At 38.3% G+C, this 16,090-nt stretch overlaps 1 protein-coding gene across 1 annotated transcript; it reads left to right on the top strand.

The window, feature by feature from the left end:
• The first annotated feature begins 8,452 nt into the window (after positions 1-8,452).
• LOC124281746 (cytochrome P450 2J4-like) lies at positions 8,453-15,376 on the top strand. The gene is made up of 4 exons (XM_046717720.1): positions 8,453-8,920; positions 11,108-11,632; positions 13,218-13,658; positions 14,492-15,376. Exons 1-4 carry the CDS (start codon positions 8,572-8,574, stop codon positions 14,668-14,670), a joined length of 1,494 nt encoding a protein of 497 aa, XP_046573676.1. The 5' UTR covers positions 8,453-8,571; the 3' UTR covers positions 14,671-15,376.
• Positions 15,377-16,090: the final 714 nt, after the last annotated feature.

Genomic DNA, 16,090 nt, shown 5'->3' with positions numbered 1-16,090 from the left:
CAAAAGAAACTACAGTAGTAATTACTAAGAAATGTGTTGGTAATTTCCATGTCCGAAATCTCCACTTGTCGATCAATAATGTGAATGAGCCTTACAGGTATATAGTGGACAGTAGCATTTCCATCAATAAAGTATTTCTGCAAGTAATCCAAAGACATATTTAAAATAAATCCTTTTTGAAAAATTCTTTTGTGTGAATACGACAAAAACGTCATCTATTGCGTGTTATCTCATAGTGTGAAACACTATTACTGTAAGTATAACACATTAGTGGAGAACATGTGTTCCTTGTATACCTGACACTAATATTTACTTGACTTCATTGTTTGTTTCCTAGTTTGGCTCATCAAAAGATGGAGCCGTCTATTGTGGGACAGTGTAGGTTGTTGTTATGTGGAATATCCAAGCACGGCTTGAATTTATATGTAATTGAACTTTATGGTGTTATTTTGTATCCAGATTTGTAAATAAAAAAATATTATGACATGAACTACTTAACTACTAAAGTTATTCTGTCGAGGTGCGATGCTGCCGTGACCTGCATGAGGGTATGCTGAAACCAGTGGGAACAATGTAACAGTATAGCCCAAGATAGCTATGCCACGATATATTTAGATACGGAAATGTTACATATCCAAGTATGTTGCTATACAGTAATCTTACAGTATATCCAGTTACAGTAGTGTTACAGTATATCCTGAGACAGTCATGATGCTAGATGTCCCAAAACAATCATGGTATCATAATAGTATATCCCGAAGGGTATTGTTACAGTACATCCCATAAACAGTCATCTTGCAGTGTATTCCAATATAGATATCATACAGCATATCCCAACACAGTAATGTCACAGAGTCTCCTAAATCCTAACACAGTACTGTTACCATATGTCGCAATACAGTAGTGATACAATATATCAATACAGTAACGGTTGCAGTATGCCCCAATACGATAATGTTACAGAATCTTTCAATACAGTAACGTTACTGAATGTTCCAATACAGTTATGTTACAGAATCTTCCAATACAGTAATGTTACTGTATGTTCCAATACAGTGATGTTACTGTATGTTCAAATACGTGATGTTACTGTATGTTCCAATACAGTGATGTTACTGTATGTTCCAATACAGTGATGTTACAAAATCTTCCAAAACAGTAATGTTATTGTATGTTCCAATACAGTGTTGTTACAGAATCTTCCAGTACAGTAATGTTACTGCGTGTTCCAATACAGTAATGTTGCTGTATGTTCCAATACAGTGATGTTACTGTATGTTCCAATACAGCGATGTTAGTGTATGTTCCAATACAGCGATGTTACTGTTACCCCAATACAGTAATGTTATTGTATGTTCCAATACAGTGTTGTTACAGAATCTTCCAATATAGTAATGTTACTGCATGTTCCGATACAGCGATGTTACTGTATGTTCCAATACAGCGATGTTACTGCATGTTCCAATACAGTAATGTTATTGTATGTTCCAATACAGTGTTGTTACAGAATCTTCCAATACAGTAATGTTACTGCATGTTCCAATACAGTGATGTTACCTAATGTCCAAAAACAGCGATGTTACCGTATGCCCGAATACAGTAATGTTACTCCATGTTCCAATACAGTGATGTTACCCTATGTCCCAATACAGTAATGTTACCGTATGTCCCAATACAGTGATGTTACCCAATGTCCCAATACAGTAATGTTACCGTATGTCCCAATACTGTATGTTCCAATACAGCGATGTTACTGTATGTCCCAATACAGTGATGTTACCCTATGTCCCAATACAGCCATGTTACCCTATGTCCCAATACAGTAATGTTACCATATGTTCCAATACAGTGATGTTACCCAATGTCCCAATACAGTAATGTTACCGTATGTCCCAATACAGTGATGTTACCCAATGTCCCAATACAGTAATGTTACCGTATGTCCCAATACTGTATGTCCCAATACAGCGATGTTACTGTATGTCCCAAAACAGTGATGTTACCCTATGTCCCAATACAGTGATGTTACCCTATGTCCCAATACAGTAATGTTACCCTATGTTCCAAATACAGTGATGTTACCCTATGTCCCAATACAATAATGTTACCGTATGTCCCAATACAGTGATGTTACCGTATGTCCCAATACAGTAATGTTACCGTATGTCCCAATACAGTAATGTTACCGTATGTCCCATTACAGTAATGTTACCGTATGTCCCAATACAGTGATGTTATCGTATGTCCCAATACAGTGATGTTACCGTATGTACCAATACAGTAATGTTACCGTATGTCCCAATACAGTGATGTTACCCTATGTCCCAATACAGTAATGTTACCGTATGTCCCAATACAGTGATGTTACCGTATGTTCCAATAGAGTAATGTTACCGTATGTCCAAATACTGTATTTTCCAATACAGCGAAGTTACTGTATGTCCCAATACAGTAATGTTACCGTATCTCCCAATACAGTAATGTTACCGTATGTCCCAATACAGTGATGTTACCCTACGTCCCAATACACTAATGTTACCCTATGTCCCAATACTGTATGTCCCAATACAGTAATGTTACCGTATGTCCCAATACTGTATTTTCCAATACAGCAAAGTTACTGTATGTCCCAATACAGTAATGTTACCGTATCTCCCAATACAGTAATGTTACCGTATGTCCCAATACAGTGATGTTACCCTACGTCGCAATACACTAATGTTACCCTATGTCCCAATACTGTATGTCCCAATACAGTAATGTTACCGTAATGTCCCAATACAGTGATGTTACCGTATGTCCCAATACAGTAATGTTACCCCATGTCCCAATACAGTAATGTTACCCTATGTCCCAATACAGTAATGTTACCGTATGTCCCAATACAGTAATGTTAATACAGTGTATGTCCCAATACAGTAATGTTACCGTATGTCCCAATACAGTATGTTACCGTATGTCCCATACAGTAATGTTACTGTATGTCCCAATACAGTGATGTTACCCAATGGAGCAATGTTACTGTCCCAATACAGTGATGTTACCCTATGTCCCAATACAGTAATGTTACCATATGTCCCAATACAGTAATGTTACCCAATGTCCCAATACAGTAATGTTACCCGTATGTCCCAATACAGTGATGTTACCCAATGTCCCAATACAGTAATGTTACCGTATGTCCCAATACAGTTACCGTAATGTTACTGTATGTCCCAATACAGCGATGTTACTGTATGTCCCAATACAGTGATGTTACCCTATGTCCCAATACAGCGATGTTACCCTATGTCCCAATACAGTGTCCCATGTTACCCCATGTCCCAATACAGTGATGTTACCGTATGTCCCAATACAATAATGTTACCGTATGTCCCAATACAGTGATGTTACCGTATGTCCCAATACAGTAATGTTACCGTATGTCCCAATACAGTGATGTTACCCTGTTACCCTGTGTTCAATACAGTAATGTTACCCTATGTCCCAATACAGTGATGTTACCCTATGTTTCAATACAGTTATATGTCCCAATACCCTATGTTACCAATAATACAGTGATGTTACCGTATGTCCCAATACATTAATGTTACCGTATGTCCCAATACAGCAATGTTACCCTATGTACCAATACAGTAACGTTACCGTATGTCCCAATACAGTGATGTTACCCTCTGTCCCAATAGAGTTACCGTATGTCATGTTACCGTATGTCCCAATACAGTGATGTTACTGCCATGTCCCAATACTGCATGTTCCAATACAGTAATGTTACCATGTCCCAATACTGTATGTTCCAATACAGTAATGTTACCGTATGTCCCAATACAGTACTGTATGTCCCAATACAGTAATGTTACCGTATCTACCCAATACAGTAATGTTACCGTATGTCCCAATACAGTAATGTTACCGTATGTCCCAATACAGTGATGTTACCCTATGTCCCAATACAGTAATGTTATCCTATGTCCCAATACATTAATGTTAATGTATGTCCGAATACAGTAATGTTACCCTATGTCCCAATACAGTAATGTTACCCTATGTCCCAATACAGTAATGTTACTGAATGTTGCAATACAGTAATGTTACCGTATTTCCCAATACAGTAATGTTACCCTATGTCCAAATAGAGTAATGTTACCGTATGTCCCAATACAGTGATGTTACCGTATGTTTCAATACAGTAATGTTACCCTATGTACCAATACAGTAATGTTACCCTATGTCCCAATACAGTGTTGTTACCCTATGTTTCAATACAGTTATGTTACCCTATGTCCCAATACAGTGATGTTACCGTATGTCCCAATACATTAATGTTACCGTATGTCCCAATACAGCAATGTTACCCTATGTACCAATACAGTAACGTTACCGTATGTCCCAATACAGTGATGTTACCCTCTGTCCCAATAGAGAAATGTTACCGTATGTCCTAATACAGTGATGTTACCGCATGTTCCAATACAGTAATGTTACCACATGTCCCAATACTGTATGTTCCAATACAGCGAAGTTACTGTATGTCCCAATACAGTAATGTTACCGTATCTCCCAATACAGTAATGTTACCGTACGTCCCAATACAGTGATGTTACCGTATGTCCCAATACAGTGATGTTACCCTATGTCCCAATACAGTAATGTTACCCTATGTCCCAATACATTAATGTTAATGTATGTCCGAATACAGCAATGTTACCCTATGTACCAATACAGTAATGTTACCCTATGTCCAAATACAGTAATCTTACCGTTTGTCCCAATACAGTAATGTTACCATATGTCCCAAAACAGTAATGTTACGTATGTCCCAATACAGTAATGTTACCGTATGTCCCATTACAGTAATGTTACCGTATGTCCCAATACAGTAATGTTACCGTATGTCCCAATACAGTGATGTTACCGTATGTCCCAATACATTAATGTTACCGTATGTCCCAATACAGCAATGTTACCCTATGTACCAATACAGTAATGTTACCGTATGTCCCAATACAGTGATGTTACCCTATGTCCCAATAGAGTAATGTTACCGTATGTCCCAATACAGTGATGTTATCGTATGTTCCAATACAGTTATGTTACCGTATGTCCCAATACTGTATTTTCCAATACAGCGAAGTTACTGTATGTCCCAATACAGTAATGTTACCGTATCTCCCAATACAGTAATGTTACCGTATGTCCCAATACAGTGATGTTACCGTATGTCCCAATACAGTGATGTTACCCTATGTCCCAATACAGTGATGTTACCCTATGTCCCAATACAGTAATGTTACCCTATGTCCCAATACATTAATGTTACTTTATGTTCCAATACAGTAATGTTACCGTATGTTCCAAAACAGTAATGTCACAGAATTTTCCAATACAGTAATGTTACTGTATGTTCCAATACAGTGATGTTACCCTATGTCCCAATACAGTAATATTACCGTATGTTCCAATACAGTGATGTTACCCTACGTTCCAATACAGTAATGTTACCGTTTGTCCCAAGACTGTATGTCCCAATACAGTAATGTTACCGTTTGTCCCAATGCTGTATGTCCCAATACAGTAATGTTACCATATGTCCCAATACAGTGATGTTACCCTATGTCCCAATACAGTAATGTTACCGTATGTCCCAATACAGTGATGTTACCCTATGTCCCAATACAGTAATGTTACCGTATGTTCAGTACAGTGATGTAACTGTATGTTCCAATACAGTAATGTTACTGTATGTTCCAATACAGTGATGTTACCCTATGTCCCAAAACAGCAATGTTACCGTATGTTCCAATACAGTGATGTTACCGTACGTCCCAATACAGTAATGTTACCGTATGTCCCAATACAGTAATGTTACCGTATGTCCCAATACTGTATGTCCCAATACAGTAATGTTACCGTATGTCCCAATACAGTGATGTTACCCTATGTCCCAATACAGTAATGTTACCGTATGTCCCAATACAGTAATGTTACCGTATGTTCCAATACAGTAATGTTACCGTATGTTCCAATACAGTTATGTTACAGAATCTTCCAATACAGTTATGTTACTGTATGTTCCAATACAGTGATGTTACCGTATATTCCAATACAGTGATGTTACTGTATGTTCCAATACAGTGATGTTACTGTATGATCCAATACAGTGATGTTACTGTATGTTCCAATACAGTGATGTTACAGAATCTTCCAATACAGTGATGTTACTGTATGTTCCAATACAGTGATGTTACTGTATGTTCCAATACAGTGATGTTACTGTATGTTCCAATACAGTGATGTTACTGTATGTTCCAATACAGTGATGTTACTGTATGTCAAAATACATTTGTGTTTCAGCATATATCCAAATACAGTAATAATACAGTAAATCACAAAACAATAATGTTACAGCATTTCCCAATACAATTATGTTACAGTATATAGGCATTGTTACATTATTTCCAATTGCGTATTGTTACAGAATATCCCAATACAGTTATGTTACAGCATATCCCAATAATGTTACAGTATATCCCAGTACAGTTATGATGTTGCAGTACATCCCCATATAGTAATGTTACACGACCACATATGTTATTGAATTCTAGTTTAATTCATATTTTGGATGACAGAAGTACAGAATCAATATCCGTCAAGCTTCCATGCAACATGGAACTGCGCTTTTATGTCTGTTTCATATACTTTGTACAAGTTTAAGCAACATGATGCTAATGTCATCTAACGGTTGCTTTACAACTCCATCGTATATAACAGTATAGCGTATATGAGATTTACACATGAAACAACAAATCATATGTAGCAGAGTTGTGTGTTATTGAAGATTTATATGTCCAACACATTTACGGATGGGAACAATGTTTATTCATATATGACAGTTAACTAACTATATGACACTGAAATTCATAACATCACTCAACTAGGATACAGTTCCTTACACTATAAGATGGTAATAACATGTAAAGAACCAATACATCTGTCATGCAAATAAAAATATGAATATCATACAAATTATACATTTACTTAGGGCTATACATATGTACAATTCTTGTTATAATATGAATATTGCGGTTACTACAGAAGTTGTAAATGATGTGCATATATATCCTGAATTTACACATGTCATATAGTGTGACATAATAACATTTCTTGGCATTTAGAGCTGGGGAAACATACCCGTCTTGTGCCTCATGGTGTAGACTATATCTGCCATGACTACTACCATACGAGGGGCGGCGGGGTAGCCTAGTGGTTAAAGCGTTCGCTCGTCACGCCGAAGACCCAGGTTCGATTCCCCACATGGGTATAATGTGTGAAGCCCATTTCTGGTGTCCCCCGCCATGATATTGCTGGAATATTGCTAAAAGCGGAGTAAAGCCCAAATCACTCACTCACTACTACCATAAGCTTAAATCAGCGCATCATGATAACGCCAACAAATATACAAGTACGATAACAATACTGAGTACACGGAAGAACTAACGTCTTTACACATTGCCTTTTTATATGAGAACTACATCAATACATATCGCACATCTCAACAGACTGCGGTCATAAAACACAATAAGATACTAAACATGCATACTAGAACAACCATAAATGTCTGCACACATAAACTATATTTACTATATACATTATAATGATTCCATGAAATACATACTCAAAGAACAGTCTGTCCTACAATCTATTCTCATTATTTCTCTCACTACATGGATAAATATCTCAGTTATCGTACATCTATATTATGTTTCATATAGTGCTGATTATAAAATATGCATATATCTGTACATTTATGTATTAGTTAAACATACCGTTAAATGTGAAAAGGCCTCGACAATTTCTTTACTTTATATCAACAGTTATGACTCATCTGTATGGTGACCAAAGTGCAAGTGTTCAAACAATAGGGTCTGTCATTCTACATTTGCTACTTCTTTGGTGGGGACAGAACCAAAAATAAAACTAACTTAAAATATGAAAGGCCCACAACAACCTCTCTATTTAAATGCCTAATTCTCATTCAACAACCAAATACTTACCCCTAAATACTGACAGTAATACTTACACTAACTGGTAAAATTAATAATAATGTTATACTAATAACTAATTGCAAATATTAATACTGAACACTGATATTAATACAAATACTAGCATTAATACTAATCTTAATATGAACACCTACATTCTAAACATCATACTAATACTACCTACACCAGGATATATACACTATAAACTAATGTTCAGCTCTGTGCCAATTTGATTATAATAAATGTTGATATTAATTTAACTGTATGTATTTAACACAGTCACGTTAAACCTGTGACTGACACACATTAAAAAAAGTTAAGATTTGAAAGAGTCAAGAGATCGTACCGTGAATCCGTTTTCGTTTCCTACAGGTGTATGGCGCATGTTTTGACAAACCCCAATCCGGAACTGTAATTATGTGATCATGTTACTAACAAATAGAAAATTATACAGGGCAGTAGTTTCGCGTACTTGCAGGTGTAGCTGAACACTACCCCAATAGTGAACGGGTGATATCCTGGCACTAATATGTCAATCAGTGACTATGTTGTTTGTATCAGCCCTACATGGCTTCTAGTTGTTGTTGTAAGTATACTCGCCCTGTGGCTGGGAACACGGAAGCCGCAGCACTTACCGCCTGGTCCACCGACACTGCCGCTTATCGGCAATGTCCTCACCTTAGCAGGGGGAGATGTCAGATCCATCTTTCAGAAGTTAAGAAAACGTTATGGTGATGTATTCAGCCTATATTTTGGCAATAATCTCGTCATTGTCTTCAATGGTTATGAAACACTGAAAGAAGCGTTTGTAAAATATGGGGACAATTTCAGTGACCGACCAAAGGGATTGACGTATGACCAGTATACAAAGAGAATGGGTAAGTAATCTATACTATTGGTGTTAAAAGAAACAGTTCGTTATAATAAATTAGTTGAATCCAATTTATTTTGTATGATAAAAATTATTCTTCGACATTTTAAGATCAAGGCAAAATGGAAGCTTTGCTCAACTACCAGAATATACATATAACATGGCTAGCGATCATCTTGATCCCCGCGGTTCACATGACACTGTTCGTTCGGTCACAAGGGAAAACGCTGCTCGTGACATCGGTCTGTTCACATGTGCAGACTGTTACCATTGACTACTTCATATTCTTTGCTAATAGAGCCTCGTGATAATTGTGATAACACACTAAGATTTCTATTACCCAGAGCATTTTACGTAGATTATTGACCGGATAGTACTCATCCATACATTTGTTTTGATAGAGGTGTAGGCGAAATGGGGTGTAGGCAATATGAGGACAGTCCAGACGATCAGAATGAACTTAGCAACGCTGATTGCGTATTCTCGCGTCGAGATTTTACAAATTTGAAAAAAGCTGTACTGTAAATCTGTGTTGGAAGGGAAACAACTATGTCATCCACCAGAACTAACCAAACACCACGCAGTTCTACAATCGTCAATACCTCATAGTGTTGAAGACACAATGTTCAATAACTAACACATTTTAACGTACTTAGCGTTAATTGTGATATGTTATATACTACCCATCAAAAGTTTAGACTCACTAGTGTAAATGTAGCCACTTACTTGTCCACTGTTCTAAACTAGATATGTTATATAATCAGTTTTGTACAGTTTCGCTTTATTGACTTTAATGTGTAAAAGAATTCAGATACTGTGTGTTTTTTGCGTATCGTACTAAAGTAACTCTCATATTGTGAATATACCCTAACCCAGTCTGATTTTGTCACTGGTAACATTGCGGGATAGCGGAATACAGATGTGTGTTACTATTATATCTGGATACATCTACGTGTATGGATAGAGCAATATTGCAATTGTCCGAGTCAGATTGTTCTGCAGTTTGTATCCCTCACAGGTGAGCGATCATGAGTGACCGTGGGTTGGCATCCCGGGTGGCCACGATTATGCCTCTGGATCTGTCAGCACCATGCCCCTATTCTATCAATTTATTACACACCTAAGACCTACGTTGGTCTTTTCTTTCCCACCACATCAACATGACATGCCATGCAGTGTGCAAAATAGTAAAAATTCAGTCGGGCCAGTAGATGTCCACAATCCCTGGCCCGACTTGCTAGTGAATTTCCATGGGGTCATTTTGTAAATATATCACTCCGACTTGTTCAGTTATAATAAACTTTCAAATCATGCAATATCATGGCCTGATAAAATTGTTCATCATATTAGCAGCATATTTATGAAATCCGTGTCATGCCGACAATATCGTATTCTCATCTATTTTTGTAATCTTTTGCTTAGTTTCTATATTACAATTTCGGGCTAGTGAATTATTTTGTGGGCTGGTAACTTTCAGGCATAGCTAGCCCGACTGCCTAGCAAAATAATTTGGAAACTATTTCACACACTGATGCCATGATAAAACATAGAAACTGTTCAAAGAGGGTTAAAACAACCCACACACTCACGTGTTTGGCTATGAAACAGTGAACCAATTCAGAGTTTTACGCGACGCACAAATATACACAAAGGTCACAGAAGAAGTGTACATTGCGTACCGAGAGACACACTTTATATTTATTGTCCCAGGTTTTCGATAAGTATATAAAGTTTCTGATATAAATATAATTATTACAGTACACTACACTATTTCAATACTTTACAAGACTCTCAAATATCCTTGCTATTAGCATAATTCAAAGTTAGACCAATGTAACTGTTGAAGGTGTAAGTCATTCAGTACATATAAAGCAATTAAAGGAAAGAATGTTAATATCATTTCAATTTATTATTAGGCGGGGTCCGAACCAACAAGAAAATAGAATTCCAGTTTATATGAAACTCTCGGATTATCACACATAAGAATAGAAAATCGTGAAGTTGAGGCAAGTTGTTATAAATGTCACATTTCACTGAATTTCCACACCGAAACATATAGTTAACACTTCCTTCAGACAAAACCCCTAGAATAACATTTGTATAAGACAGTTAAGAAACATCATCACACGTTTACTCAGGCAGTACATACTGTCCTGCTACCGGCAATAATATATGTGTGTTCTTTTCAACCCAGGCGTCGTGAACTCAAGCGGTCAAACGTGGAAGGAACAAAGAAAATTCTCTCTCACCGTTTTGCGTGACCTTGGCCTTGGCAAGAACGTCATGGAAACACGGATACACGAGGAAGTGATGTCATGTCTCGACGCCATCATGTCTGAGAACGGTGCTGCCTTCGATATCCACTGCACCATCCACACAAGCGTATGCAACGTTATATCGTCCCTGTCCTTCGGGAAGAGGTTTGAACATGACGACCCTGAATTTCGCACTTACATGGATACTGTCGACGAAGGCATGAAGTTAGTCGGCGGGACCTCGCTGTGTCACTTCTTTCCATGGTTGAAGTACTGTCCCGGAGATCCTCTGAAACTGCGAGTTATAGAAGCCAACGACAAAGTGGTCAGGGACTTCGTACGGAAACAGATAGCGCTACACAGGACAGACCCATTGCTTCAACAAGAGGACGACTTTGTCAATGCTTATATCAGAGAAATTGACAAACAGCAAACTCTCAATGCGGAAAACACTACATTTTTTAGTAAGTTCGTTCTTGTCGAAATGCATTTTAGTTGATTCGAATTCAGCGATGTAACGAATTTATCCAGTATTCAAATTTGATGGCTAAGACATATAATTTGAGGGTATAACAGTATACTGTGTAAACTGTTTTTCCCTGCTCACATTTCTAATATTAACCAGTGTACACATTAACAAAATATTCTTGGAAATTCAACGTGCATCCATGTACTGCCGACAAAACATAAGGGAACTGATTGTATTGCCTCCTTGTCGGATATAATCATTAACGAACTTGGCACAATTCTTCTAACATTTTTTATTTGAAAGATTTTGCCGATAATTCTATCCAGTTGAACGACGACAGGATGCTAAAACTGATCAACATGTCACGCCATGACACTACCGCCGCCACACCGATCATAGTAAAACATTGTGGCGCTGGCATACCGCTTGCGGCTACGTCGTCCAAAACGAATACTTTCCATCTTAGAATGGGAAAAAAAACTTGATTCGTCTGTAAGCATCATGGCGTAACGTAAGTCTCTACCTAGCCCTTATGCCTATAATGGGCTCCTAGTCTCATGCCCTTCACCCCTCTCTTTTCTTTTCATGCTGAATAGATCCCATGGTTAACGCTAAAACTTGAAATTTCCTTTCCAGTTTTCGTTGAGAATTCCCTGTTGATTAAAGGAACAGATTTCAATCTATAACACTGTGCTTTTAATTTGATGAGACTATCATTTCCAGACGCCATTTTTAGGCTTGTGAGACCAGTCTCATTGCAACTAAAGCCGTTAGACGGTACTTATCCCACTGTCAAGAAATTACCCTAAGTTTTGATTTGCCACATATTCGTAATCAGGGTCATCGGCATCCCCACCTCTATGGTACCAACAATTCACTTATTTTCTCTGGGAGTGAAGCCCATTCCTGGTGTCCCCAGCCGTTATATTTCTGTAATATTGCCAAAAGCGGCATAAAACCAAAACCTCACTCACTGTCCATTTTGATAGTGTATCTTAGACATTTTATACGTGTACTGAGCTCAATTTCGTTAATGGCGCACACACTTTGGCTTCTGTCTGCACACGCATCAGGTTCATGAATGATGTGGAAATTTCCTGTGATTAAATGTTGCGTTCAGATGCAACGCCACGGTTATCTAAATGTACATCTCAAAGATACATACATTGAAATCCTTAGTTCCATAGACACTGGGGTGACCAGTTAAGTCCTGTGACATGGGATGGCTGGTGGTAATACCAAGGACATCCATTCACAAAATAATCAACAAGATGTCATTATGCATGTATCGCCCAACATGGTGGCAGCATCACAAAGTTACCTGACATCAGTTCCAATATATCATTGTTCATTTATTTATTAGCATTTTACTCATCTTGACGCTTTAAAGTGTCATGCATAATCCAGATGGAACATTACCAAACGGAAATATTGTTTAGCACGGGGCAAAGGATTCAATCAAGGTTTGATTTTATAAAATGGAATTGCTAAAATAATGGAATAAAGTGATGGGCATATATAAACTTTACATTCTATTATTATTGATATGATTGCTGTTAATATAATTAAAACCGTTTCAGATGAGATGTTGGTAGCGATCATTGTCGAGTTTTTCGTGGCCGGAACAGAGACGACGGCAACTACATTGCGGTGGGCTCTCCTGTACCTGAGTTTGCACCCAGACATCCAGGAGAAGGCGCAGCTAGAGCTGGACCAAGCTTTCGAGAAGGACCACCAGCTCTCCATGAGTGACAGGCGTTGCCTCCCCTTCATGGAAGCTCTTATCATGGAGGTCCAAAGACTCGCTGATGTTGTCCCCTTCTCGGTGCCTCACGCTCCACCGAACACCTCACAATTCAGAGGATTCACCATCCCTGAGAACACTATGCTTCTTCCGAACATCAGCTCCGTTCTGTCCGACCCAGATGTGTGGCGAGATCCTGAAACATTCAGACCAGAGAGGTTCCTTGACGACAGTGGAAATGTCTGTCGAGACGAGGCAGTCATTCCCTTTTTCATGGGTAAGTAGCAAGTTTAGGTTCTGTGCCATTGCGTAGGAATAAAAGCTGTACAGGCTGCGGTTGCAGTCAGGCAAACGTAAGTGGGAAATGCTGTGTGACATAGTGGGTACAGTGTATACCTAGCATAGTTATAACCGGTGTGTGTAACAGGAGACTGACCGGATCACGTGTACACGTGATGCATGTAATCATATCCCAGTTGCGTACATTCAATCCCTGGATTTTCTGGTCCAGACTCAAATATTTGCATCTCACAGATGGAATATTGCTAAGTGACTTTGTCCCTGACACGCCACCTGTGGGACCTTACACCTGTCCACCTCTAATTGCTACTGAATTCACAAAAGTCACCTTCCCGAGCTCTAAGATGTGGCGTCAGCTCGGAAAGCGGCATTCGTGACCAACTCGTGTTATTCCGGGACAAGCCGAATACCGATGCAGGTTACGGAAAGGGGCGAGTGGTGACGAATGGGAAAGCGGAAGGCGCCAAAAGATTAGTCCGGACCAGTGTTAGCAGTTGAGGTCGATGTACACGTGCACTTTCCTTGAACGTGACATTAAACCACACTTCACCTCTCCATCCTGCCTGCTGAATGGCACAATGACACTTATAGACCGAATGTAGTCACTGTGAGAGTGTTTATTGTGTCTTTGTATGATGCCATTCGGCAAATAACATTTCAGTAGCCACTTCCTCTTATCATCTTTTGAGACTTAAAGTTTCTGTATGGTTCAAGTATGTTTGTATGTTTAAGATATGTTACTCAAGGTAATAAACACATGTCGCAGTCTTATTTGAAATTCATGAACATCTCAGATTTCATATCTTTCAGGAAGAAGAATATGCCTTGGTGAGTCATTAGCCCGGACGGAATTGTTCCTATTTCTGGGGTCAATGCTGAAGACGTTTAAGTTCCGGTTACCGGAAGGGGAAGCTCCGCCTGATCTCAAGGGGATTCTGGGTATTACCCGGATGCCACGGCCATTTCAAATAATCGCCACTCCCAGATAGAACACCTGACCACCCCTTTAAATAATGTGACTTGTTGCGAGAGTGATGCATATTTCTAACATCTCTGTCTACTTTAATACCAAATTATAACGAGTGCCATGCCTGCAAGAATAACGTACATTTGAGACTTGTAACGTACATTTGTGTACATGTATCTATACAGTTATTTGTAATACAACATGTTACTTTTGAAATCTGATGATCGTAATAATTCAGTCGTGTAGGTATCTTTAATGTTCAATATATAATTAGAAATACGATACATTACCTTTAGAAAAGAACCTGGTGATCGGTCGCACTCGTCATTTGAACGCAGCCATAACCGTACGGTCGTCCATATAAGAAGTTTATGAAGCTAAAGAACCGTTCTGATGCAGCTTCAATTATAGTACTCAGTTACTCTAGAAATGACTATCTGATTACGCCCCTTCTGATGACTACATCTATATAAATCTCTTTTCACATGGGAGATTTGAAAAAGGGATTTTCATCCTACAAAATCGGGTTACACCCAAAACAACTGAGGGATACAATCAATATGGATGTGATTAAGGAACTTGACTCAGTCATTTGGACAGATGTCCGTTCGCACATGAGACTTTTATTAAGATTCTAATCTAAACATACACCATTGGATCACCTTCCGGAACACTCCGGACTCAAGAATGTCATGTACCTCAAGAAATAAAGGGACCTCATTTTGTAACATGTCTTTTATATCAATTAAAATATTATATTTGGAGACCACAAATAACTGATGTGACTTTCATTCGGAATTGAAAGAAACATGTTCAGAGTGGGACATTATATCAAGGACTTATTCTGTCAAAGTATATGCATGGCACTAGTGCACATAACAGCATTGTTACAGTGCACACAAGGGTACCAATGCACATAACATTGTTACAGTACACATAAGGGTATCAATGCACATATTGCAGTACACACAATGGTATCAATCCACATAGCATTGTTACAGTACACACAGGGGTACCAATGCACATAACATTGTTACAGTACACACAAAGGCATCAATGCACATAACATTGTTACAGTATGCACAAGGGTACCAATGCACATAACATTGTTACAGTACACACAAGGGTACCAATGCACATAACACTGTTACAGTACACACAAAGGCACCAATGCACATAACATTGTTACAGTACACACATTGTTAAGGGTAAATGGCATACCAATACACAATGCACATAACATTGTTTACAGTACACACAAGGGTATCAATGCACATAACATTGTTACAGTACGCACAATGCAAAGGTATCAATGCACATAACATTGTTACAGTGTTACGCACAGTAACATCAATACATCATGGTATCAATCAACATTGTTACAGTACAATGCACATAACATTGTTACGGGTAATAGGCACATTACCAATGCACATAACATT

This window comes from Haliotis rubra, unplaced genomic scaffold, assembly GCF_003918875.1.
Source record: "Haliotis rubra isolate DU_JTF1 unplaced genomic scaffold, ASM391887v1 Scf289, whole genome shotgun sequence".
Classification (NCBI taxonomy): domain Eukaryota; kingdom Metazoa; phylum Mollusca; class Gastropoda; order Lepetellida; family Haliotidae; genus Haliotis; species Haliotis rubra.
This window is presented reverse-complemented; position numbering and strand designations above follow the sequence as displayed.